Source organism: Lepidochelys kempii, chromosome 7 (genome assembly GCF_965140265.1).
Source record: "Lepidochelys kempii isolate rLepKem1 chromosome 7, rLepKem1.hap2, whole genome shotgun sequence".
Taxonomy (NCBI): Eukaryota; Metazoa; Chordata; order Testudines; family Cheloniidae; genus Lepidochelys; species Lepidochelys kempii.
The window spans coordinates 93,972,956-93,998,897 of NC_133262.1; the positions used below are offsets into that span (position 1 = coordinate 93,972,956).

The 25,942-nt window shown below is 39.6% G+C and overlaps 1 protein-coding gene across 4 annotated transcripts in view; it reads left to right on the top strand.

Moving 5' to 3' along the window:
• MYOF (myoferlin) overlaps positions 1–25,942 on the top strand; it is a 109,122-nt gene that overhangs the window by 13,404 nt on the left and 69,776 nt on the right. For all 4 annotated transcript variants that reach the window (XM_073353867.1, XM_073353868.1, XM_073353870.1 and 1 more), the window contains exons 2-5: positions 2,509–2,564; positions 3,463–3,554; positions 20,891–20,999; positions 22,274–22,364. In XM_073353867.1, the coding sequence (XP_073209968.1) occupies positions 2,509–2,564; positions 3,463–3,554; positions 20,891–20,999; positions 22,274–22,364 (348 nt within the window). The remainder of the gene's footprint in view (positions 1–2,508; positions 2,565–3,462; positions 3,555–20,890; positions 21,000–22,273; positions 22,365–25,942) is intronic.

Consider the following 25,942-nt stretch of genomic DNA (forward strand, 5'->3'; position numbering starts at 1 on the left):
AACTCCACATATGGACTGACTCAACTTATGTATGTTTTTTTAACAAAATCCTGCTAATTTAACCCAAAATCCTTCTCATTACTTTCAAATATATGACATAACATTTTTTTCTCAGCATACACCATAGTATGTATAGTATAAATGAAATCATGAACCTTATTTTTATTTTACTATTATTTTTTAGTAATTAGTACTAGGTAGTCAAGAATGAGCTCTCCCCCTTGTCAAGAGGGATCCTGGCCAGAGTTTACACTACACGGATCCTCACATTACTCTACAGGATTGTGACTGAGGTGTTAGCTGGCTTGAGTCAGGATTGTAGTGCTTGTATCCATCAGTTCAATCAGGGCTGTCTCTATGGTACAATTTCCCCATTACATGGAACTGCCAGTAGGACAATCCCACCTTCTGTTGACCAAAAGACTGGGAATCTCAAGATCTGTTCTGAACCCCAGATTTTTCAGGTAGCCGTGCTCAACAGTGCAGCATTATTGATTAGGTGACCTCAGTACATAGGATTGTGAATATAGCTGTGGGAATAATTGATTTTTCAGTTTGCTGGCCTTTCTGAAAAATCAAAAAATAAAATAAAATGAAATAAAAAAAATGAAATTTGTTTTGGGTCAAAATGAAACAAATATTTCAAAATTTTTAGAGAATTGAAAAAAAACATTTAATATTGAATGAAAAGTTTTATCTTTATTTTGAGCTTTTTAATATTTAAAATTAAGGAAATTCTAAAAAGTCATTTTAAATTAAAAAATCAAAATATTTAATTTCAGAAATATTTAATCTTGATTAATTTCAGAACATGTGTCTTTGGTTTTCTTTTTTGACTAGCTCTAACTATGCGTGGAACTCAGGTTGATATTATGAGAATTAGTTCTTTGTTCCGCAAGATGTGAGTTTACAGCACGATAGATTAAAAATGCTTTTCCTTTGTGGTATGATGTGAGTCAGTATCCTGCATAATTTGTGGCCAATTCCTGTTACAGAAGTGTGTGTCACTTCCTTGCAATGTATAGTATGGGCTAATTTTTCAGTGCCTTCCACTTTCATCCAATAGAAAGAGCCATCCAATCCCACCACCTGAGTAATGTGGAAACTGACTTAATATTGCCTCACTGACCTTCTCAAAGTTTTACTGACAATGTATAGTTGAAACTTGCAAATGACAATGTGAGCTTGTAATATTGCTTCACTAAAGGAGTGAAGGTAAGAAAGAGAGCAAGTAAAAAATCTGTAAATGTCAATCTTTCTAGTGATATCTCTGTATTCAATAACTCAACGATTAGTTCACTTAGAATGGCCTTGATAATGAGTACAGCTAATATATTAGTTATTCCTGTGTGGCACACACTTCCCCTTAAAAATTTGTATGTGTTCAGTGAATGTACTGTATTTTATGCTGCCAAGTGTCAAGCAAGAGACAATGTTTTCCTTCCTCCATACATATTTTTATTTTATTTTATTTTATTTTCTATATTAAAGAAAAACTCAAGACACCTAGGATCAAAATGTTAGCTGATGTAGATTTGTTATAATGGGGGAATCCTCTTGGATTCTGTTCTCCTTTCTATGGGTGAAATTCACACAGGTCTGAAGGGTTTTGTAAGAGCCTCCGCACCACTTAGTTCCCATTGTGCCTCTGAAGGGGAGGAGCTTGGGTAGAATGGCCATGCCAGACATAATCTACCCTGGTTGTGCACCATGGCTTACCCCAGGGGACACAGACTGGTTTACATTGAAGTAGAGCCAGTGTCTGGGAGCCTCCACTTAGGGGATGCAGCTATTGCAATTTATATGCTGAAATGGCAGTCAGTGCATTGATGCATTGCAAGTTGGAGGTGAGAATTCCATCCAACTAATCCCCCTATAAACCTCTGCACAGAGCCTATTTACTCAAAGGAGTGAATTTCCCCTTATACGCATGTGTAATTCTCATTAGTATCAATATCTGTGCATATGAAGCAGAGAACTTTTTAAATTTTAACTCTACATTCCTCTGCCTAGACTTTTTTTTGTTTAAATTGCTGCCATTTTACAGGAAGCTTAAAAATATTAACAACAAGAATCCAAGAACACAAACAAGGGATTAAACAAAATGAGAGATATGTTCTTATGAACAAGATCAGTCACACTGGGGCCACTGTCCAAGGCTGTTAGTCTGGCCCCTTTCATCAACACTAAACTCACATCAAAAGAAAAAGGACTAAGACACATAAAGGTTTTTAGGGGAAAGAAGCTGGTCTAGTCTGCATGAAACATTCGTTATGTGTAAACTAAATAAATGCAAACAAATTACTGTGCAAGTAAACCAACTAAAATCTATCCAAAGGAATTTTCAGCAACAAAAACTACAGATCCTGGATGGGCCAAAATAGTTTGATCACATTAAGCTTTAAAAAAGTCTTTTATGAAAGAAAATGGAAAGATTCTATTATTATTTGACTTAATATTCTAAGCCTTTAATAGAAGCAAACAATCACATTTTATTTTTATTTGCAGATGAAAAAAAGAAAACGAAGAAAATTGATAGTGAACTCAACCCTGTTTGGAACGAGGTGACATTCTCATAAAATTTTTGTTTTAGTATACGGTACAGTGCGTTATGGCTACAAAATTAGTATATTAGTCACTGCAGTTATGAATCTGAGATACAGATAGGAGTTAAAGTAAAATACTTTCCTATAAGGTGACAGTAAATGTGTTTTGCAGCTGAGTAAGCAAACACAATGTGGGATGGGTGATCCAGTGGATATAGTGTACTTGGACTTTCAGAAAGCTTTTAACAAGGTCCCTTACCAAAGGCTTGTAAGCAAAGTAAGGAGTCATGGCATTGATATTAATAGCGTCATGACTGGGTCCCTGATATGAGCACTGCCACTTTGATAATTAACTGTACACCAAGTGTAATGAAAAATGGTAATGCAAGTTAGGGCTAGGTGTCTAGAGGGGTGCCACAAAGGTCAGTGTTAGTTTTAGCTATATTTAGCATTCTCTTTAATGAGCTAGAAGAGAGGTTAAAGTGCATACTCATGAAAATCATGGGTCATCATATCTACAAATGAGAGAAGGGTGTAGAAACACAAAGGCCTGAAATCACTGGCAACCCACTTCCCCCCATGACTGAAATGGGAATAGGCCCAGGTCTTATGATGGAAAATAATTTATTCATATTAATACAAGGGAGGAGAACTAGAAACTGTAATGGGGCACTATTAAGAAACTCTCCTTTTTAATTGCAATGTGTCAGTAACAAGTCAAAATGTACTACGGACATGTTCTGAAGTTTTTCACTTCATTTTTCAGACATGCAGATGTAAGATCAGTCGGTTTAACTGTGTTACTAAATGTAATGTTCATTCATGAAAAGTTTTATTGTTTGCCTTCATAGTGTTAAGGTACTTTATATTTTAGCTGTATTGATCAATTGTTTTTGCTCTAATTCTCTTTGTACAGATTCTTGAATTTGATTTGAAAGGGATAGCACTCGATATTTCATCATCCCTGACCATTATTGTGAAAGATTTTGAAACAATTGGACAAAACAAGTATGTACTTTTTTTCATTGTTTAATTAATCTCATTTTCAATGTAACTCAAAAGGCCAAACAAAAACTATGAATCTGATATTTCACTACAAACAAATAATTGCTGCTATTAGATTGGTTGGTTGATTGAATTGGCTGATATTTTGTTGTTTTATTGTACTGTACTCTAATGATTCTCTATACATTTTAGGCCTGTGGTCTTCTCTTTGCTCACTGTAGTCTTCTCCCTCACCAGTGTTTCTGTACTGTTGCTCTGGAGGGAGACTTCAGCCTTCTCTGTGCACTTGACCTTGTGCACAAAGTTATTTCCTCTGTTTTCTGCCCCCCTTGAGAGGCCAGAGATTGAACTTCATCCATACAATTGATATTAATGGGTTTTTGATCAAATGGATCAGACAAAAGCTCTTCCAGATAGCAGTCAGAGAACCAGTTCTAGTTAGTTTCAGCAAAGTCAGTGTTCATTGGTAATTTTACAGAATTAGAAAAAAAATGACAGATAGTTAAACCCATTCTTGTCTGGATGAATATTGCAGGAAGCATTGATAGATTGACACTAAACCAAAAATTATAGGCTATTGAAAGATGGTCTTATAGAAAGTATATCTGGTCTCTTCCTCAGTGGAAGATCTGTCAGAAGAAGTGTGTCTGTTTTTTTCTTACCGTTAATGCTATTGAAGAAATAGTCATGTTGTATAAAGGAAGCTATTTTTACATGAAAGGGAAAAGACATAACTAAAAGTTCAGGGGGTAATGCAATGTTCTTTGTTTTTAGTGCTGGAAGTTTTGTATCCAAGAGTTTTTATTTTTTATCCTTACATTTTTATAAAATGTTAATTAATAGAATGAGAGAGACAACACTGCAAACAACTAATAGAATAACTATCAAGCATAAACTCATCAGAAGTATTTAGTTCCCTGAATTGTTTAAAAAGGCAAACTATGTATTTTAATAAATAAATGTTTGAAAGCTAAAATTAAATAGAATATATAAAGTCCTGTAAATTAAGCTGGTCAGTATAACTAAAACAAGTAAAATGCTACTGCATAGAACCCTTACTAAAAAATCCAGAGAATCATTTTTTTCCAGGGGAAAAAAGTTCCTGGAATACAAAACTTTCATGTTTGGGATATATGCTTATAAGCAGTTTCCTATATATGTTAGAAAGATTTGCTATGTTGCAAAATGCATTTTGCATAAAACTATACATTATGCATGGAAAGGTTTCACTGCAATTAAATCATGGCCTACTTATGTACAGTATGTAGATAACATTGCAGTATAGATATTCAGTATTTTGTCATAATTATTATTTGTATTGCCATAGTGCCTATGAGCTCTAGTTGTGGACCCCATTGTGCTAGGCACTGTACAAACACAGAACATGTGCTCCAACGTGTTTTTCATGGTTCTGAATGGCATGATTGGGCAATTAGTACAAACAATGCTAGAGGCAAAATACAGATGTGTTGTTTTTGTATGATTAAAGCTTTAATTTGTCCTTAATATCAGAACTGAAGGTGTGCAGGATACCTGAAAACAGTGTGTATAGACACACCCCATAAGAGGATGATGTTTAACTTACAGACTGTGAAAGTATTAATGACCGTTTAGTAACCTCTCAGAGTGTACTAATAAGAAGAAAAGATTCTTTGGGGAATGAATGGGAAAGATTTTATTATTATATTATTATTCGTGCATATATTTTTTCTTGTTTTATGTATAGAGTAAGGAATCACATGCATTTTCTGTGCAATCCTGCTCCCACTAAACTCAGTGGTAAAACTTCCATTGACTTCACTGGGGCCAGCGTTTCACCCTGTATAATCATAAAAAGAGGAATATTCATAACAATGTGATATTTCTAGTCCTCTGCATTCACCAATACTCTACTCATATATTTCTCATCTCTAATATGCCAAATACTGCACACACTATAGATTTATTAGGGTAAGAAAATATATTGTATATGTTTTTATTTGAAGCATCTTAACACGTTTTCTGAGCCTCTGAGGTAAATCCTATCCCTTGCACAAACTCTAAATAAATGGGCTTTGTGCAGAGGTGTTCTGTGTATGGGAGGAAGTGGAGAATCCAAAACCTTCCCCCAAATGTTTGCTTCATAGCCCCTGCTGCAGCTTCAGGGCTGCAGATGACTATCCAGCTGCTGCATCTCTGTGTTACATAACAGGTTTAACCAGTGGATCCATATAGCACAGATCTACTGACCACGTCTCTGCACTCTTCCTGAGCCACCCAATGCTCCCTATGCCAGGGCAGATGGCATCCCTGCAGAGCATAATTGTACCACCTGTGCAAGCTGTCCAGTGCCTTCACATCTGCACTGCACAGTAGAACCACTCAATTCCCATAGTGTTCAGGACCTTCTGCTGGCTACGACTTGGGCCAAAGGATTTGTCTCTAAATGTGAACTGTGAATTTGAGTGAAATGTCAAAGGGAAAAACGGGGCCAAGTTTACTTCTAATCAACCTACTGAAAACCCTAACATCCTTCAAAAGCTAAAAAAAAAATAATCCGACAACAAAAAACACCAGAACAACTTGCCATCTCCCCACCTCTTTCTATAAAGTGATCGAATGTTAACTAAGATCCATGCCACTGTTGTTGCTATTTCCTCTCCAGCATGGCTGACATGAAGCTGTAACAAGCTGTGTCATAGCTCTATTGATTGCTGGTATTCTGTGGGAGGAGGCAAAGAGTGAACATGTATGAAACATCCCCATAGTGCGAATGCCCAGCAGTGGTATCACATGTATGTAGCACACATCTTCCCCTTTTTTAATAGCAGTGCCGAGTGATGCTATCAAAAGATGTCTATGATGACAGATCCATTTTTATCTTGTTATTTTCAGTTCAAGTATTGAGCTCTTATGATACTGAAAAATGTATAAATTCTGCATTTATTGGTACAGTAGTAGTTCCATTTTCGCAATGAACCTTTGTTTGCTTCTTTTTCCTCCTCTGATAGCCAAGTGACTCTCCTGCCTTTGGTGATACTCCATAAATCCCATCATTGAGTCGCTGGTAGGACATTTGTTGTAATCAAATCTCATATCTTCTAGAGGTTCACCAGGGTGAAAGGGGCCCAGAATGCACTGCATGACTCTGATCTCAAGGAAGCTCCAGAAATCATGATATCTGAAGAAAGAAATTGACACAGCAAAGTCTGCCAGCCCTTCTGAGTTTTTGAGATGGATTTTGCATGACATCACCAAAAGATGGGAGAATTCTTATCTGAACCTTTGAATAGGGTCAGCTCAATATCTGGGCTAAGATTCCAGTTGATTCTTATTTTTTCCAAACTAGATAATCTATCCTTAATCCAAAATCATATTTACAAACATCAGCCATGTCCGTTTGTATTTCTCAAAGAATGATCAAGGGCTGATCATTACAAATATTGATATTTTTATTTATGGATAGGAGTTGGCTCACACTTATGTATTCTATGTACACATAAAAACTGAACAAAGACAACCCCCTGGAAAGTGACGTACTATATATGGAGCTACGAAAAGCATATTCATGCAAAGTAAATAGGAGGATGGTGAAATAACTATTTCACAGTCACTAACTGTTTAAGGGTCATGAGCTAATGCTCATTTGATGTGTGCACATAATGTTTCCCATTAACTTAAAAATAGCCACCATCATTTCCAAAGGAAAAAAAAAAGCATAAAACAGTAGGATTTAGAAGAAGAGTCACTTGGGTTTCACACGATAGTCATTCTAGTCTTTCACAGCTTGTATTCTTTTAGCACCCCTTCAGATTAAATTTTCAATATTTTATGTAAGTAAGTATACCTCTTTGTAAATATGTTCACACACAATCAATAATATGGAACAAATTCATTCCAATTATTCTAACTGTTGCTATAGATTGCATTGTGGGCTTTCATGTTTATTGTCTCTCAATGATTCCAGAGGAAATCCATTCAATTTACAAATAATGAGGTTTTTTTAAATTGCCAGGCCTGCAAGCTCAAGCTAGAGTCTGAAAGCCACACTGTTTTCTTTCTGTCTCATGCATTATTGACTTAACTGACATGTATTACAGGTGTAGTTAAAGTGGACAGCTTGAGGTAAAAAATCTGCAGAACATAAAGCATTCTGTTGATGTGTGAAACATAATAATATTATTATTTACTTGTATTACGCACCTCAGAGCCCCATTCATGGACCAGGACCCCATTGTGGTAGGTGCTATACAAACAGAACAAAAAGATGGTCCTGCCCCAAAGAGTTAATAAGTAGATAACAGAGTTCGCTCTCTGATAGGTAAGCTGGCTCTATAATATAAAGAAGAGCACAGTTAAGAGGTCTTTCAAAACATAGTTACATATGTGTAGTTCTTCAGTGTTCTAAAGAAATCCAGTGCCTCACATTCAGCAGCAACAGAATAGGAGTAGTGAAATGCAGGGTTTTTTTCCTTGAAACTCTCCACTACTATATAACTAGACCTGCCTTTTGCAGGCAGTTATTCATGCTAACTCACAGTAAGGAACAGCTGAGGTGTAGGTTTTTTCTTTGGTATGGTGTTAGTGGTATATTACTAAAATCACGATGGAGTCTTCCTCTCCCCCCACCTTCCCCCGCACCGCCCAAAAAGTCCCATTGACATCAGTGGAATGCAGAATTGACCCTATATGCATAAATAACCAGGGAACTATTTACAAATTCTCAAAGGGGTTGCGGCAGTGCTGAATGAACTCTTGGCAAATTACACAATTCTGTTCATTCCACCCTAATTCCTATTTCTTTTTAAAATCTCTTTGTGAATCAACCCAATTTTTTTTTTATTTGTGAATGATTTTGTTTCTCCTTAAGGTGAGTAGCCAAAATAATGCACAACATCCTCCTTGCATGTTTCTTCCAATGGACCTCAGTCCTGAACTGCAACATTGCACAATTCCCAAAAGAGGGAGGAGACTGTGGAACAGGCTGCTTTAGGCTAGCACACATGGCAGTTTTGGGATATGTGCAACCACAGTACAGTGCCTACCACTTGCCTCTGGGCCCTACTGTAATACAAACAAATAACAATCACAATGGAGAACAGGAGACCATCACATTCACTTTGACTCGTGAAGCTTGTCATGATTTGGATTCAAGCCTCCAGAGGTGAAAGCCTATTGCACATACCCACTGTGGGCCATATCCTGTTCACATTAGCCTCAGGAGGACTTTGAAATAAATGTGACTAGTCCAAATGAGTAAGGCAAACAGGATTTGTCCCTGTGCCAATATTCCCCCAAGCCTAAGGACTCACAGTGTTATTCACTTTTTATTTTGCTGTCTGAGGGGCAGTTTTTAGGCTTAACTTTGAGTATGGGGGAGTTTCCGCCGACAGGCCTCATTTATCTTGTGCTGGAGTGAGGTAGGGGCAATAATTTATATCACCTGTTTCAGGGTACAGCTTACTCCCTATCTGTCATTCAGCCAGCTCTGCTGACTGGCACACAAGGTAGAAGTGGAACCATAGGTCTCACCTATCCTGCCTTGCCATCCTTCCCTGCCCGGTCACTCACAGGGAATGTATCAGGCACATAGCCCTAACTCTGCTCCTCCATTCCTGGAGCAAAGATCTGGGCAGATGCTATAGAACAAGGGCACCGTCTCCTAAAAACTTATACAGTAATGCACTTAGGCCAGTATTACACAGTGCAGGAGAATCAGTCTAGTAGAAGTTCCCTTGCTTTTACTCTCTGCCAAAACACTACTCATTGCTGTGGTATGTTTCTGCAATTAGGCTAATGTGAACATCATGCATATTTTTCTGTTTCTCCTGGAACCAGAATTTACTGCTACCTGCAGAAATTTTACTGTAAGAGCAGACTAATATTGCATCAACATTCATCATGACCCAAAGCCTGACCCACTGGAAAAGTAGTTACATGAAAAAAGCCCAAATCACACTGATATAATGTTCACATAGATCACTCCAGGGATAGACAAAGAGAGCTTTCACGTGACAAAGTCCAGAGCTGGCCTTCCCCATATAAAAATGTCTGAGAAAAGAACACATCTGTTTTCCATTATGTTGTTAGTCTAGTCAACGTTTAAAATCTCTCATTCCACTAGGAAAATGAATCTACACCGTGTAAGGAAAACGTAACATTTAGGATCTTTGTCAGTAACTGAAGTACAACGGGTAGATTACCAAGTTATAAATACCACAATCTGTACAGGAAGTTACATTGTGGTCTGATTTAAGTGAAGTGATTTTATTCCATGTGTAGGAGAGCAAGTACACATTTTTCCAGACTGAGTAATTAGTAACCTGGCAACACAGAGGAAAATAGGCTAGGCACACCCTTCTGTTTGGTGAAGAATGTAGTCCCAAATCTACAGCAGGGAAGGTTAACAACAGCTCACTGTTGAGACACGTTAGATTTGTAATTATAACTGTTCAATCAATTTCTTATCCTACCACCGAAAATATTTAGACCATCCTCTTGCAATTGGATCCGTGTGGGTAGACCTCTGTGCCTGACAATAGGCGGCATGCGTGTAGGAGTCTGCCTTCATAGATCTGAATGCAGGTTGGGAGCCTTACATATTAAAGTTTCTTCTGGTTTCTCCTGAAGGTTTCACCTTTGTAGATGATGATGTGCATGACATTTTTCTTTTCAGATCTATGCACCTGTAAAAAGCAGTATCAAATAATCAAGGAAGATTAAAATAGTACTATTTCTCTTTAGGCAAATATATTTAGCTGCAACAGTATGTATTAGAAGATTGGGACTGAAGGTCTTGGATGGACTTTACCATGTAACAGATATAGCCAGCGAGATATTTGGATGTGAGCCATTATAATTTATGTAGGAGGAGCAAGGATGATGGTGACGAATCAGTGTGCGTCCACTGAAATCAGTGGTGCTACCTTCGCTCCTTTATGGGGATATTGGGCCAGCCACATCTGTGCCATAATTAATTTGCTTCCCAGCCTGAGGAGGTGAGACTATGGCGGGGCAGGAGATAGATTAATGGACACCTGGACCTTATCAAAGGACTAAGAGTGAACCCTATCAGGAGTTGGAACCCCAGATGGCCAGTGAGTAGTTTGCCCTGAACCAGAGCATGTAAGGAAAAGGGTATTCCAGAGGGAAACAACATGAGAGCTGGGAAGTATATGAGACACAGAACCCAGAAAGGGCAAGCAGCAGGGCCCAAAGAGTGGGCTGAAGAGAAGACCCAAAGGGCAGAGGGACCTTTATGTGTGGTGGGCACTTTTTAGTTTGGACTCTTGGTACTCTGGAAGGGATTATGTTTGTTGTGACTTGGCAAGAGGGCTAAGCCATATCTCCAGCACAGATGTGTGTGTGGAGGGCTGAGTAGGCTCACCTTGGGGAGAGAAACTGAGGAAGGGAGTGCTGGCAGAGCTATGCTTGGCCAACAGGGGGTGCTATGGAGCAGCCACACCTTTATGATATACCCCAATTTACACTGGTTGAGTATCTCAGGAATGCTATATAGAAAGATAACTTCATACTACAACAGAGAGAAACAAACTTCTTAGTTAGTGCTGTGAGTTAGGATTTCCTGATACTAGCATCAATGGATTAATTAGCTATGCCAAAAGTACAATGCTGTGTTTAACAATTGCTTACCTGTAGTTTATAGATTCTACTTTTTTGAGATATGGGAAATACTGTAGGCCTAGCACTGATATCAAATACTCTTGAAATTGTGGATTTATCTTTCAAAATCAGCTACTATACATGAGATCCAATTTAGACCTCAAAAGCTAAATCTGATTATACAAGAAAGTGTTTATACTGCTCAAATTATACTCCTGGAGGTTTCCTACTGTGCTGTTTGAAACTTACAGCATATTCAAATGAGTGCACCACTATAATTTTGTTTAGTTAGGGTAGGTAGGTATGAGGAAATGAAACTTAAATTGGAAAATTTCAAAACCATCATGATTCTTGAACTAGTGTCATGGGATGCAAGGGTGTGGTTGATGAGACTCATCCAGATAATATGTGAGTCCAATCTTCTTATTTGGTTTTGTAAATTCTCTCTGAAGCGTATACACATTTATGCATATTGAATGGTTCAGGTAACCTTTCATTTAAAAAAATCACTGCTAGCTACATTAAATCAAACTAGCAAATTTATGAAATTCTTCAACAAGTAAACAAAAATCAATACTGGGAAAGCCTCTGTATCTCCCCAGAATCAGAGTTATCTTTACCATTTGTGAACAGGCCTGTTTAAATTATTCCCCCACCTGCAGAAGTGAAACTTGGCTACTTGTTCTTTTCAACCCCCATGATTAGTTTACATCTGTTAATATTGATGTTTATGTTTTCAGGGCTATCTTAATGAGGAAAGAGCTAGCAACCTATGTAAGAAAGAGAGAAGATAAATGAAATTCTATGGATTTCCAGCTCTCTCAAATTAGATGGCTCCAGAGCTTTGGGAATCACAGGTCAAAGGGCAAATCCTCTTCTTCTATTTTTCTTTCCAACTTTGTCCAACAGTTTCAGTGATTGTCTTCAGTATACCTGATTTTCACATAGAAAAGGTGGCTTGGATCTGGATCTCTCTAGAGTTCTTGTTTAGTGAAAACAAATCTAATTTAGCCATCCCCACTTGAAACACAGATTGGCCAAGTACACTGGTGAGTGTGGTTTGGACACACTTCAGTAATCAATTTTTCTCCTCATTATGAAATGTCAAGTAAATATGGTCCCCATGTTGCACCAACTTGTGGGACACTGAACCCAAAGAGAAATAATTTTTGTCTTTTTCTGTGGAAAACCATCTATTATTGTCTCCTCGGCTGGTCCTACACTAATATTAAAAGGCAGGATTGATAGCACTTATGATCAACAACCATTACCAAATTTTGGTAACCAAAATGTTACCAAATTGGTGACACAAATTTTAGCATAACTTGGCCCTTTCTCCTTAGTAGCCAAAACATGGTTGAAGGGACAGGTGGTAACCAGGAATACAATAGACCTCCCAATACAAAATATTCTGTGTGTTCATTAAATATCTCATTGTGGCTTTTCCTAATCTTGCTTTACCCAGAAGTGAAAGTCAACATAGTTTATCAGAAGATGGATGCCTTAAATTTCTTACTTTGTTGTGTATGCCTAAAAGAAAGCCAAGTGAAAAAGTAAGAGACTTCTGATTTACAGTAACAGTGAACCAGAAGGCACTCAGCAACTACTTGCTGAGCAGTACTTAATGTCCATTTAAATGTCCATTGGTACTTACCATTAACTATGGTGATAGATATTGCCCTGCTACATGTTTCACTTTGGCCCCTCAGCTACTGTTGAATATGTGTGCTGTTCTCTAACAGGTACAGCTAAGAATACAGCATGCTTATTCCTAAATATAGATACCTTCTTCTAGTCCCACCATCAAGCACAATCCAAAATAGCCTGATGAAGACATCTATCTTTTTAAAAAGTTGAAAGTAAACCTATTCCACTGAGATTTCAGTCCAGTTCTGCAGCCCTCTGAAGTTTAAACAGTGTAGTTCAGATAAAGTCTGGCTTAGCATCTGACCTTTTGGGTGTTTGTATAAACTGATCCTCTAATTCTTTGAGGTTTGCCCATCATTTGCTGTTAAATAATACTGCAAAATGAGAAATTAAATAAGAACATTAATGCATGTCCAAAACGTCTCTGTTTGAATTTTTATCATAGGTTAAATACCATTATGATTACAAAACAGCAGAAATGGGTTCAAGCCAGTTTGTATCTGAATTTCCAACACCATCCTGTTCAGGAGTGTGTGTAGTCAGGGATTTGGCTGGAGCGCCTCTCTGCACAACAGGATCATTTTGATGTGAACAGTTTGGGAGTATTTCCATTGACTTCAGAGGGCACTGGATTAGACCAATAGGGGAAGATTCTCTCCTGTACCAAGATCTGCTTTGCATAGAAAAGGGAGGCATGTTCCTCAGAAAAATGGTATAGCTCTCTGATTCTTTGCCATGTGTAGCTTCAATCCTGGTCCTTGGGCAGGTTAGAACAGCCCCTAGATTGCCCCTATATTAGCTCCCACACCCCATCCCTGGTGTAAGGGGTATGTGAGGTATGGCTGCATTGCTGCTGCACTCTGGTAAATGTCAGCTGTCAGACAGTCTCTTGGGGACCACTGCCAACTGGTATAGTGGCCATCTGCCAGTTGAGAATCCCTGTGTGCAAAGACACCCTAGCACACTCCCTACACCAAGGATGGGAGGAGGAACCATGTAAGCTAGCTTTATGCCAGCTGAGAACTCTGCTGGAGAAATTTTCAGCTGAACAGCATCTGGTTCCTTTGTGCCATTGAGTGCTGCTTAGGGATCAGACTGGGGAGAGAATCTGGCCCATAAATGATATTTCATAATGTAATTTAGATGTACACACCCTACCCATGTCATGCACCCTATTCGTATTGTTGTTCTTTAACTAGAATTGCCTTTAACATCCATCAAGCAATATCATAGCACATCATCTCCTTCCCTGTAAATCCTTTCTATAACCCAAGAAAGATATTTAAAGTTGATTGTTACATTTTAATTACAGATGAATGTAGTATGTTTTGCTACAACAAATTATTGTACCTTCAAGGCCTTTCTGAGAGTATTGTCCTGATTGCAATTTAGATTACATGCATTTTGTAGTGTTTATGGAGAATCCATTCTATGATCTGTGCTGGTCTTTTAGAGTACTGAGTATAGCAGCTGGGTCGCATGAGTTCATTCCAGGTTTTGGTTTGAACTAGAGAGAATTTAGTTAGCTGCAAACAGAGCAGGAAACCATCAACTTGAGCTCCACCCTGAGTAAAGGTACATAACAAAGTCACCATCTGTGGGCCTATGTAAATGACTCAGTTTGGGCATTTCTTCAGCCACAGAAATATTTCAAAGCACCATAAGTGAGGTACTAGCTGGAATCCCTGAAGTTCTGAATGTGAGTGATGACATATTAGAATTTGGCACCACATATGAAGAGCATGACACCGACTAGCAGCTGTTTTTGAATGAGTGCAGGAGCAGAATCTCATGTTAAACCCAGACAAATGTGAGTATAATAAACCCACATTAGAATTTTTTGGATACACATTCTCCAAAGATGGCATCTCTGAAGATCCTAAGAAAGTGAAGGACAGTCACAATGCCACTCTGTTCATGAACCCATCTGAAGTTCATAGCTGCTAGGGCTTTCAAATTATTGTGTCAGATTCATTCTGAGATTAGCCACTATCACACAGACTCTGAGATCTCTACCCAGGAAAGATTACATATGGGTGTGGTCAGATGAACATCAAAATGTATTTGACAAACCAAAGAAATCCCTTACCCATGATGTAGTCATGTCATATTTTGACTCCAGTAAGAGAATTTAACTTTTAGTAGGTGCTAACCCTGTTGGATTAGAAGCAGTCCTCACACAAGTTGACCAATGTGGTCGAATTTACACCATTGCTTATGGCAGAAAGGCTCTTTCACCCATGGAACAACGATACTCTGAGAAAGAAAGAGAAGCTCTTGCTGTAGCATGGGGATGTTCCTATTTTCATTTATACATTTACAGATGTCATTTCATGATTCTGACTGATCATAAGTCCCTTGAACCAACCTATGATCAATAATGCCTCTTTTTGCCCACCAACGCTCATTGAGCGGTGGGTGCTCAAACTACAAGATTACAACCACAAAGTTATTTATTGGCCTGGAAAGGATAACCATGCTGACTACTTCTCCAGGCACCCTATTCCTGAAACACTTAATCACAACACTATGGAGAAAGCAGAAGCATTTAATAACTTCCTCTTCTCAGACACCATTCACAAAGCTCTATTGTTACAACAAATAAAGACAGCTGCAGAGTCTGACACATCTCCAAATCAGAGGTGGGCAAACTGCGGCCCTCGGGCCACATCCTGCCCATGGGACCGTCCTGCCCGCCCCCTGAACTCCCAGCCTAGGAGGTTAGCCCCAGGCCCTTCCCCTGCTGTCCTCCCCAAACCTCATGTCGCCGTGCCGCCAGGGCTCTGCCCCACCGCTCCTGCTGGGCAGCGCAGCATTGTGGCTGGCTCCGGTTGGGCAGTGGGGCTGCGAGCTCCTGCCACTCTGAGCGCTATGGTAAGGGGGTGGGGAGTGGGGGGGTTGGATAAGGGGCAGGGGGTCCTGGGGAGCAGTCAGGGGACAGGGAGCGGGGGCGGGGTTGGATGGGGTGGAGGTTCTGGGGGTGCGGTCAGAGGACGGGGAACAGGGGAGGGGGTTGGATGGGCCTGGGAGTCCCGGGGGCCTGTCAGGGGGCGGGGGTGTGGATAGGGTTTGGGGCAGTCAGGGGACAGGGAACGGGGGGGGTTGGATAGTGGGTGGGATTCTGAGGTGGTGGTGAGATGTGGGTGGTCCCGGGAGGGGGCGGTCAGGGGACAAGGAGCAGAGGGGGTTGGATGGGTCAGGGGTTTTGAGGGGGGCAGTTGGGGGTGAGATTGGTGCTGGGGCCAGGCTTCTTTGGGGAGGCTCAGCCTTCCCTACCCGGCCCTCCATACAGTTTTGCAATTGCGATGTGGCCCTTGGGCCAAAAGGTTTGCCCGCCCCTGCTCCAAATGATCATCAAAACCACTTGAAGTGATGACTGGAAAGAACTGCATAGTCTACAACATTTGACTCCTGAAACACAAGCTGTTCTATGATCATTTGCCCATGTTAAAGGTGAACTTACTGTCATGGACTATGACCTCCTACTCCAAGATACAAGACTTGTTATTCTGCATTTGTTGTGGGATCACACATTTGATTTGTCTCACAAAGGTCACCAGGGACTGGTAAAAACAAAATTCCTGCTCAGAGAAAAAGTCTGGTTCCTGAGAATTGATAGCCTTCCTGAAACTCTCCTTAAGTCCTGCAGACTATACCAGGCAGCAGTTCTGGAAAACCACATTCCTCCTCTATATGTCTCTTCTGCCCACATCCCCAGGGACAGAAGTTAGCATGAATTTTTGTGATCTCCCTAATGGAAAACATTTATTGGTTATTAGATACTGCTATTCTCGATACCCTGAAGTGGAAATGATCATCACCACTTCTGCTGATGCTGTTGTACCCAAACTAGATAAGATTTTGTCAGTGTATGGCATACCTGCTGTTATTAAAACTGACCATTTCAAGACCTGCAGTTCGCTCAATTTGCAGAGTCTCTGGGTTTCAAACTTACGCTGCAGTGGCTACAAGCCAACGGAGAAGATGAGAGGTTTATGCGACCAATCAAGAAAGCACTATGAATTGCTGCAGCTGATGGATTAGATGAGAAACAGGAGTTATTTAATTTCCTCCTCAATTATCAAACCACTCGCCACTGTTCAACTAGCATGGCACCAACATCTCTTTTGTTCAGCAGACAATTAAGAACAAAACTGCCACAAGTTGAGAGAAGAGCAGATGATGAACCTCTACATCAACTTGACAACAAAGTGAACCTTGTCATGAAAATATATGCCGACCAGCTCAGGCCAAGACCACTTCTTTCAATGTGGGAGATGTAGTTCTTGCCAGAAACTTTCATCTGAGCAACAAACTCTCTATGCCCTTCTTTCCTGAGCTTTACAAGACCACAGTGATCAGAGGCACAATGGTCACTGCTCAGAGAGGACCCCATGAAGTCACACAAAATGCATCTCACATCAAACCACTTTGTGGCACTCATATTCTCACAGTACAAGATGATGATGATGACAACCTTACACACTTGTAAACCCCTTGTACTCTCTCCAACGCAAGTGAGCAAGTTAACTCGCTGTGCTCCAGAGGTTGAAAGTCACTCAAAAAGAAGTGGCCGTCAACCTCCAGTGCATTTGAAGGACTACATAACATAAGTAAGGTATGTTTATGTCACGGAGGTCACAGAATCTGTGATAGATTTCCAGAGACCTCCCTGACATTTTCTGCTTCAGCCCCAGGGACTGCCAGCGGGGCCCTCCCCAGGGTTCTAGCCACAGGTGACAGCCTTGGGGTGGGAGGGAGGCAGGGCTTGGGCAAGCAGCTGGGGGTGTCACATTTTCTCTTTGGCAAATATGGTCACCCTGCAGCTTCCCGCCACTGTGGGTGGAGCCTCCCCCTCTGCAGCTTCCAGCTGTTGTGAATGGAGGGGGAACCCTGCAGCTCCCAGCCACCATGGTGGCGGGGGAAACCATGGAGCTGCTGCAGAAAACTGTGGGTGTTAGATCCCCCCACACCCCCACTTCCCATTTTGTCACAGTCATTTTTAGTAAAAGTCACGGATAGGTTATGGCTTCCATGAATTTTTGTTTATTGCTTGTGACCTGTCCGTGACTTTTACTAAAAACAACAATGACAAAATCTTAGCCTTAAACATAAGTGTTTTTGTGAACATGTTGAACAATCATCAAACTTTTGACGTTGCTTCATTTATTCTGTGCTGCTTGTATTTTATTCATTAGGTGGATGTATTTCAAAGTGGTGAGCTTAATAATTGTTGTTTAATTTAAAGTTAGAGGGGGGAAAAGGAGGGATGTCATGTTTATGGCGAATCCATTCCTCATTATCCATGCTGGTCTTTTAGAGTACCGAGAATAGCAGCTGGGTCATGTGAATCCATTCCAGATTTTGATTTGGATTAGAGAGTTGAAAAGGGGAAGCTGCATGTTGAATTTGTGTTTTGTGAGTTACAGGATTAAACCAGTGGTCTGTGGAATCTTACTTTACTGCATCTGTGTGGTTCATTCCAGAAGCCCCTAATCAGTTAGGACGCAACACATTTCTCATGAGTTCTGTTTGAAATGTTTTGGTGAAATGCTACAGCTGCTGGGAAGAGCATGGAGATACTTTTGCAACTAATAAACTGTGTTGTGAATCACCTGTTATGCACAGCACAATTCCACAGAACAATACCTCCAATTCTGCAGCTTTTATTAAAATTAGTAAGTTGCTGTCTATAAACCAAATGAAGCAGGTGTTTAGTAATGTTAAACTTGGATTGTAAAAGACTTTTTTATGAACTAGGACTAGGATTTTCAGGGGAACCTAAGGCACGCAGCTGCCACTGAATTTCACCTCCCGCTCCAGACTTGTGAGCCCAGCCCCCAGCCAAGCCCCAGGGCCTATACAGCTGTTTTTAGTGTCATAGCACAAGCCGAAGTCTGTAGACCCTGGCTCTGAGACTCTCTGCCACAGTTTTAAAATGTAGAACAGACAAACCTGGGTGTTAAAGCTCTTGGCCCCCCTTGAAAGTCCCAGCCTGGAAGTGCTGTTAGAAGTCTGCATTTTTAAGCTCTTAGGGATTGTCACAGAAAAGTGCAAAGTGCAGCTCCTGTTGATTTCAAGGGGAATCGAAGGGACACTGAGCACTCTTCAGGATGTGCTCAGTACCTTGCAGGATGCAGCCCTGATGTTGCATGTTCTGTTTTTCTCATAGTGTACAATACTGAGGTGTATTGTTGTATAAATTACAGTGCTCATGTTCATGACACAGACCTAGATGTGGTGCTCCTGAAGTCCATTCCCAAATCTATGACATCAGTGCTGTCCTGAGAATACAGATTGGCTGCTTGCACTGCCATGAGAGAAACCAGGATTTGGTTCTTGGGCTTGCTGTCTTGCACCCCAGGTTGGACATGACTGAGATAGCAGTACAGGTTGCATGATCAATTCATGGGAAGATTTAGTGTACGCCTTGTGAAGTTTCCCTTCATCTAACAAGTCATTCAGGCTGAAAGTATTCAGTTAGTCTTTCTGCACAGAAAAACATATATAATGAACATTTTTCTGCACAGAAAAGCATACATAATGAATGGAACAACCTAGAATGTATATTTACATTGAATGGTTCGTACAGCATGAATTCTAAAGCATTTTGCAAACAATAAGCTAGGTGCTTATGACATATTTTATAAGCTACGGAAGATGGCTAGGATATTAGATTTGCCCTTTGAATTTGGAAAATGCTGTGGGATCCTTAGCTTCTGCCTGAAAAGCCACCAATGGCTGTCCAAAGGGACCTCAGTGTAAGCTCTCAAGTAGAGGATTTTTCTTACAATTTGGCAGGAATACTGCAGAGTTCTTTGAAAAGTGTGGTATGTTTAATGTTTGCATAGTAAATTTAGCCAGGGTTATCTCATCTGCAGAGATCTCAGTTATTCTAGGAATCTACTTCATGATTTGAGCAAACCATCAGTACATACCCAGAGTATAATTTCAGTTAGGAAATGACTCATTTTTTACATTTACAGAGAAGTTGCACTACCAAGGCTTGTATATTGTATTATTCATCTGCAAACACCTTATTGTGTTCTTAGGATCACATAAATTAAATCTATTAATAAGACTTGATTTAGCCATAGGCTACAACAACTTCTTCCAGCATAACACAAGACTGTGAGCCTCCAGCGGTAGAATTCTGCCTGAAGGGAGGTTTGCACTTGCACAAAGTATTCAGAGCTTCATTCTTCTGAGGGGACTGGAGTTGGCCAGTACAGCCCAAAAGTGGGCAAAGCTGCCTTGGCAGAGGGCATGAGATAGCAAATTTTCTGGAAGCTTCTCCTGGAAGGGCTTGTGTTGAATCACAGTCTAAATCTGCACTCTGCTCTCAGAGGGCCCAATCAAGGGCAAAGTCTATGTCGTCAATAGGCCAGTAGATTAATTCTGTGATGCTTACAACAAGTGAATCAGTTATAGCCATCTATTTTTTTATCTTTCTTCTTCATATATACAAAAGTTTGATATCTAGCTCTGATGTAGTGCTTTTCATGTGTAGATCTCAAAATGCTTTACAAAGGAAGGTATCATTATCTTCAGTTAACCAATGGGTATTCTGTGGCTCAGAGAGGTAAACTGATTTATCCTGGACAGATGGATATATGCACAAGCTACATATACACATTATACTCTGCTGTACACTAAAACATTAATTAATAACATTTACAGAACAAAGAAGCGCCTATGCCTACACTGTGAAATGCATTTTCATATAGCTGTAACCCTCATCCTTCTGTAGCCTATTTCCTCCCCGCTGTTTGCAAGCCTCGCTCATTGTGTTAAGTCTTAAACTGAGACTATAAATTCTTTCAGATAAGATTTGTGTCTTCAGTGAAACAAATAGCACATTTTGGGGACCAAAATAAAAAATGAATAGTTAATAGTCTACAATTAGAGAATAATCGCAATATTTTAGTTGCTTTTATTTGCTTTGAAGTCTTTATATGCTCTACTCTTTTGGACCCATTTGGTTATGTAAGGGACAGCAAGCATGAACTGGCTACAGATAACAGGATACTTCTGTCTGCATAATTCACAGAGTATATTCTAATATAATATCTTTTCCACTTTTTTTTCAGATTAATTGGAAATGCATCAGTAGCACTTAAGGAACTTGTAGGCAACCAGAGTAGATCTCTTCCCTTCAAGCTTATTTCCCTGCTAAATGAAAGGGGAGAGAACATTGGCGTGAGTGATTTCCTCCTTTGTTTTACTGATTTATTGAATTAAATACTCTAACAAAAAGGTTTAATATGAAACATTTCAAAATCATTTCAGTTTACTTTATAGATAAAATTATTAGTGATTTTATAGGCTAAAGCACTGAGTGGAGAGACAACTAAGGTATGACTACGTCAACACCATCTAAATGTTGCTCAATATGGACAAATATATTTTAATTACATATGTTGGTTTTCAATAGTATGTAAATGACTTAGAGCATATAGTTAATAAGAATCAACATAGCACTAGATGTTTAGAGAAAAAATTGAATTTACTTGCTTAATTGCCAGTTTGAATTCCCACATGCAGGTTTTGCTGCATACCTTGTGAAAATCAGCTACCGTGATAGGCCCTGATTCTGGAAAGCACTTAACAAACCTGTTTAAAAATCCATCCCTATTCAGAACAGTACTTAAACACTTTGACTTAAGCATGTGCTTAAAGTTAAGCCTGTGATTAATTGCTGTCCTGAACAGGGTTGCTTTCCTGCATCAGGAGCATAGTACATGATGCACCGTAGTTGAGTTAAGATACCTGGCAATACACACTTATGTGCTCAAAGGCAAGAGCAAGACCTTAGTGCCAATTTCAGTTATCTTCTCTGAAGCAATTCAGAGTCATATGTGACAAAATACAAACTTTTTTGTTGACTCTTTGTTATACCCTGTTAATGCTTTAGTGTTGTAAAGTACAACTAAGTGCTGCAGACCACGGTATAACCAGTATTGTAATGACACTGGAAAAAGACATCGTGCTTATTTGTAGGGTAGAAGCATGGCCTGAGAGTTAGGAGAGCTGTATTCTACCTCCAGCTCAGAGTTGCTGTCACATTGAACAGATAATTTTCTCTTTTTCTGCCTCAATTTTCCCATCTGTAAAATGGGGATCATACTACTCACCTAGCCTGCATGGGTATTATGAGGCTTTAATTAATTAAATGTATAGAGTACTGTTAAATCATTGGAAATCAGTATGATAGGATTTTCTAAATGTCATAAATACAGTACCTCAGTTTCTCAAATACATTTTCAGATTAGTTGCAAAGGGTGTGGCCTGTAGTCTTTGTATGTGTATACTAACATAGCAAGGGATAATGCCCATTTATTTCTTTGTTTTTCAATTTGTCATTGTAAACTGTAGTACAAATACTTGTTTGCTGTTAAAGTCGACTTGTAGGACCACTTGTTTATCCTGCTTTAAGTCAATTATTACATATGTAACTGTAAATTTCTACACAGGCAACGATTGATTTAGTGGTAGGATATGAGCCACCAGCTGGGCCTGCAAATCCAAATGATCCAGGGGGGACCAATGCACAAGGCACTGAAGGTATATCATCTTTCTTCAAAATATTATATTCAGGTCATGCAAGATAGAATTGTTCATCACAAAGAATGGAAAGTAATTGACAAGCAAGCGTGGCTAAACTGGCTTAGGGAAAGGTAGTCAGACGATAAATGCTTCAGAATTGAAGAACTGGAACTTTTGTTTCCTGTTAACATATGTTCTATCTGCCAGCTTTATCTGACACCATTGTCTTCAATGGGAACAGTATTACTCAGGATAGTTTAGATCAAAAGCAATTTAAAGGCTGATGTGCAATATTTCTTTTGAGAAAGAAACTTTATTCCAACACACAGAAAAACTGCTGCTGTAGGGAAGGCCAGCAAAAACAAGGAAATGCATAGCTGGGGGACATATACTCTAAATCCTTGAATACCAAGACATATTGGAAAAAACATTAATGCCTGATCCACAGTAGACTGTTATTGGAGGACACTGTTATGTGTTATGTTAGGCCCCAAATTTGACTAACTCTGTCATTTTTATGAACTAGTAAGGAAAATTCTTTGGACTCTAAATGTTTATTAAATATATTTTAAATTAATCTCCTACTGAGAATGTTTTTTAAAAAGCCTCCAATGTTGCAGATCACACATGAAAGATGTGAAATTTGTCACTGCCTTCTCTTGCAACAGCCAGTTAACTAACAATTCCAGTATGCTAACAGGGTCCACATGAGTTATGCTGGTGCACAAGCAAAGAAGTAAATAAAAAAAATAGTTAAATAGTAGAAGGATATTATTAGCAGGTATGTGTGATATAATCCACTAAAAGTTATGGCAAGAGTTCCACTTTATTTGAAGGTTGATATTCACTTGCCATCTGTCTTTGGAGGTTTATATTCACTTGCAGTCTATCAGGAGAAAGGCCTTTCTATTTTCTGTATCACCAAATATCAGTTAGAATGATGAAATAAAGGCACCGTCAAGTTTTTTCAATACAACACATTCAACAGTGTGGTACTTCTAAAAGCAATGGAGGCTCTCTTTTATTTAATAAAGGACTAAATGATGATAGAAGGTGGTGCTATAATGATCTTTATTAACTTAAAATCATTAATCTGACATGCTTTGAGTTGTGTTTTGTTTGGCAACAAAGCAATGGGTTATACATGTGCTAATATAGATTTGATGACAGGGTTTGTTTGGTTTTTTGGTTAAATCGTTCATATTGGCCATTGACACCTTGTGTGGATATTTGTATTTTGCTTATCTCAAGCAGTTTTATTCAATCATTTATTATGCTTGTTTTAAATTCGTCCACCATTCTTGTTAATTTCTGTTGTGTGTCGTTGCCAGATTTTATTTATATAAAGGCTGTACAAGCACAGTCTGGCTAAGATTCATTGAAAAATATACAGTATACTTAGTAAATGAAGAAAGCAACATCAATGTTATTTGTGTATGGTCATAATTACTGAGGGAGAGAATGACCTTAATTTCAAAGCATTATATGGGAATTAATCTGTGAGACTGCAGTTTTAGCTACATAAATTAGGATAAATGTAGCTAAAACTGAAGGGTCGGGGTAAGTGGTCAAAGCAATTATTTAGATAAGTTTTACCAGACACCATGTGTAAGCAGTCAGTAATAAGGGATATACACTATCATCAGTTTCCAAAGAAACCAGTTCCCCCGTATATGTGCCAAAGCTGGTACGGAGCAGAACAACAGGGTCCTGGCACTGAATTTGCAGTATTAACTATTTCCATAAGTTGAGATGCTCCCAAGTCACATATAAAGATCCAGACTTATTAGAAATTTCCCCAACCCATGAAATCAGAGGTCTGCTAAAGAAAATTGAACACATCCAACAAGTTAACTGAACCTGTTCTCTGTGGGTGGAATCCTCCCCTTGTGTAGGAGCAGAGGGCCCTTTGAAGGAGAGTCTGTGTGGTTCTGATGGTCAGGTAGACAGCAGGATTTGGGAGAGTCATGTTTTGTGCCCACACACCTACTTCACATACAGCCCACCATACCCTGTGTGACTGAGCAAGGTGTATTTGGGGGTGGGGCTGTCCCACAGGGCACTGAAAGTTGAAGGATCCACTGCTATGCAGATCTTTTGGTTCTGATCCATTAAATTTACCTTTCATGATTATTAAAAAGGACTGTGTGAAAATAGCAAATATTTAAACAAATCAGTTTAATTCTGATCCATTTCATGGCCTCAAAATATTTCTTTGAATGAGCTGATAGTTTCTCAAGTAAATATGCAACATTTTTAAATAGTGCATATTTTGATGTTAAAATTGATAGTAATTTAATTTTGATAATCTCGAAAGTTTTCCCCAGGTTGGTCCTGTTTTCAAAGTAAGTAAAGATGACAGTATATGAAGCTGTTATTGGAGTATTGTTGGACCTCTGGATTGTAGATATTAGTCATTCTGAGTTATCAGTTATGCTCTCTTTTCACTAATTTTAGTACTGAGTGGTGGTCCTTCAGTTTGGTGGCTCATGAGTCCTTAACCAGCCCTTCCCCTGCTGGATGTCTTTCACCTTATGCTGCAGCCCATTCTGAAACTAACTGCTTCTCTGTGGTATTCAGCAGATCCTGTGGTTTTGAAGTCTCTGCCAGATTTTGACCTCTTAAGATTACTGAAATTAAGTTGTTATTTTCCGGAAAGCCTGTTGCATAGTCTGCAGTATGCTTATAGGGATTTAGTGTACAGGTGACGGGAGAGTGTTCTATGTAAAACATATACTTAGAGGCCAGGGTGTAACCTTTCAGCACAGTTACAGAAACCTGTTCCTCTGGTTTGCCTCTAGGGATGTGTCATCTGCAATCTTTCGATTGCATTGTAAAAAGTGAATCAGTTAGGCCTTTATAACAAAGACAGAAATTAAAATGATAGATTTCTTTGGTGAAGTCCTGGCCCCACTGAAGTCAATGGGAGTTTTGCCTGAGAGGTGGGGAGTAGATACTATAAATCAGTGGTTCCCAAACTTGTTTCGCCACTTGTGCAGGGAAAGCCCCTGCCGGACTGGGCTGGTTTGTTTACCTGCTGCATCCGCAGGTTCGGCCGATCGCGGCTCACAGTGGCCGCGGTTCACTGCTCCAGGCCAATGGGAGCTGCTGGAAGCAGCGGCCAGCATGTCCCTCAGCCCGCGCCGCTTCCAGCGGCTCCCATTGGACTGGAGCAGCGAACCGCAGCCACTGGGAGCCGCGATCAGCCGAACCTGCGGATGCGGCAGGTAACAAACCGGCCTGGCCCGCCAGGGGCTTTCCCTGCACAAGTGGTGGAACAAGTTTGGGAACCACTGCTATAAATTAACAAAGACTTTGGTGAAAATTTCTAAAATTCAGAATAGCACTATGCAAACTTTGACTTGAACTACAAAAGTATCAATCAGCATCAGTTAATATCTGGTATGTGTGACTATTTTAGATAGATAAATGCAACCCTAACTGTTCAGCAACTCTACATAAAACTTAGTTCAGCAAAACAAGTTACCAAACAAAACTTTGTTAGTTCACCTTTTCATATATTCAGTTTGTGAAATCAAACTGCCTGTTAGTCTAGTCTCAGAAATGCAGGTGAAGTCATTAGTAGAGCTTGTAAC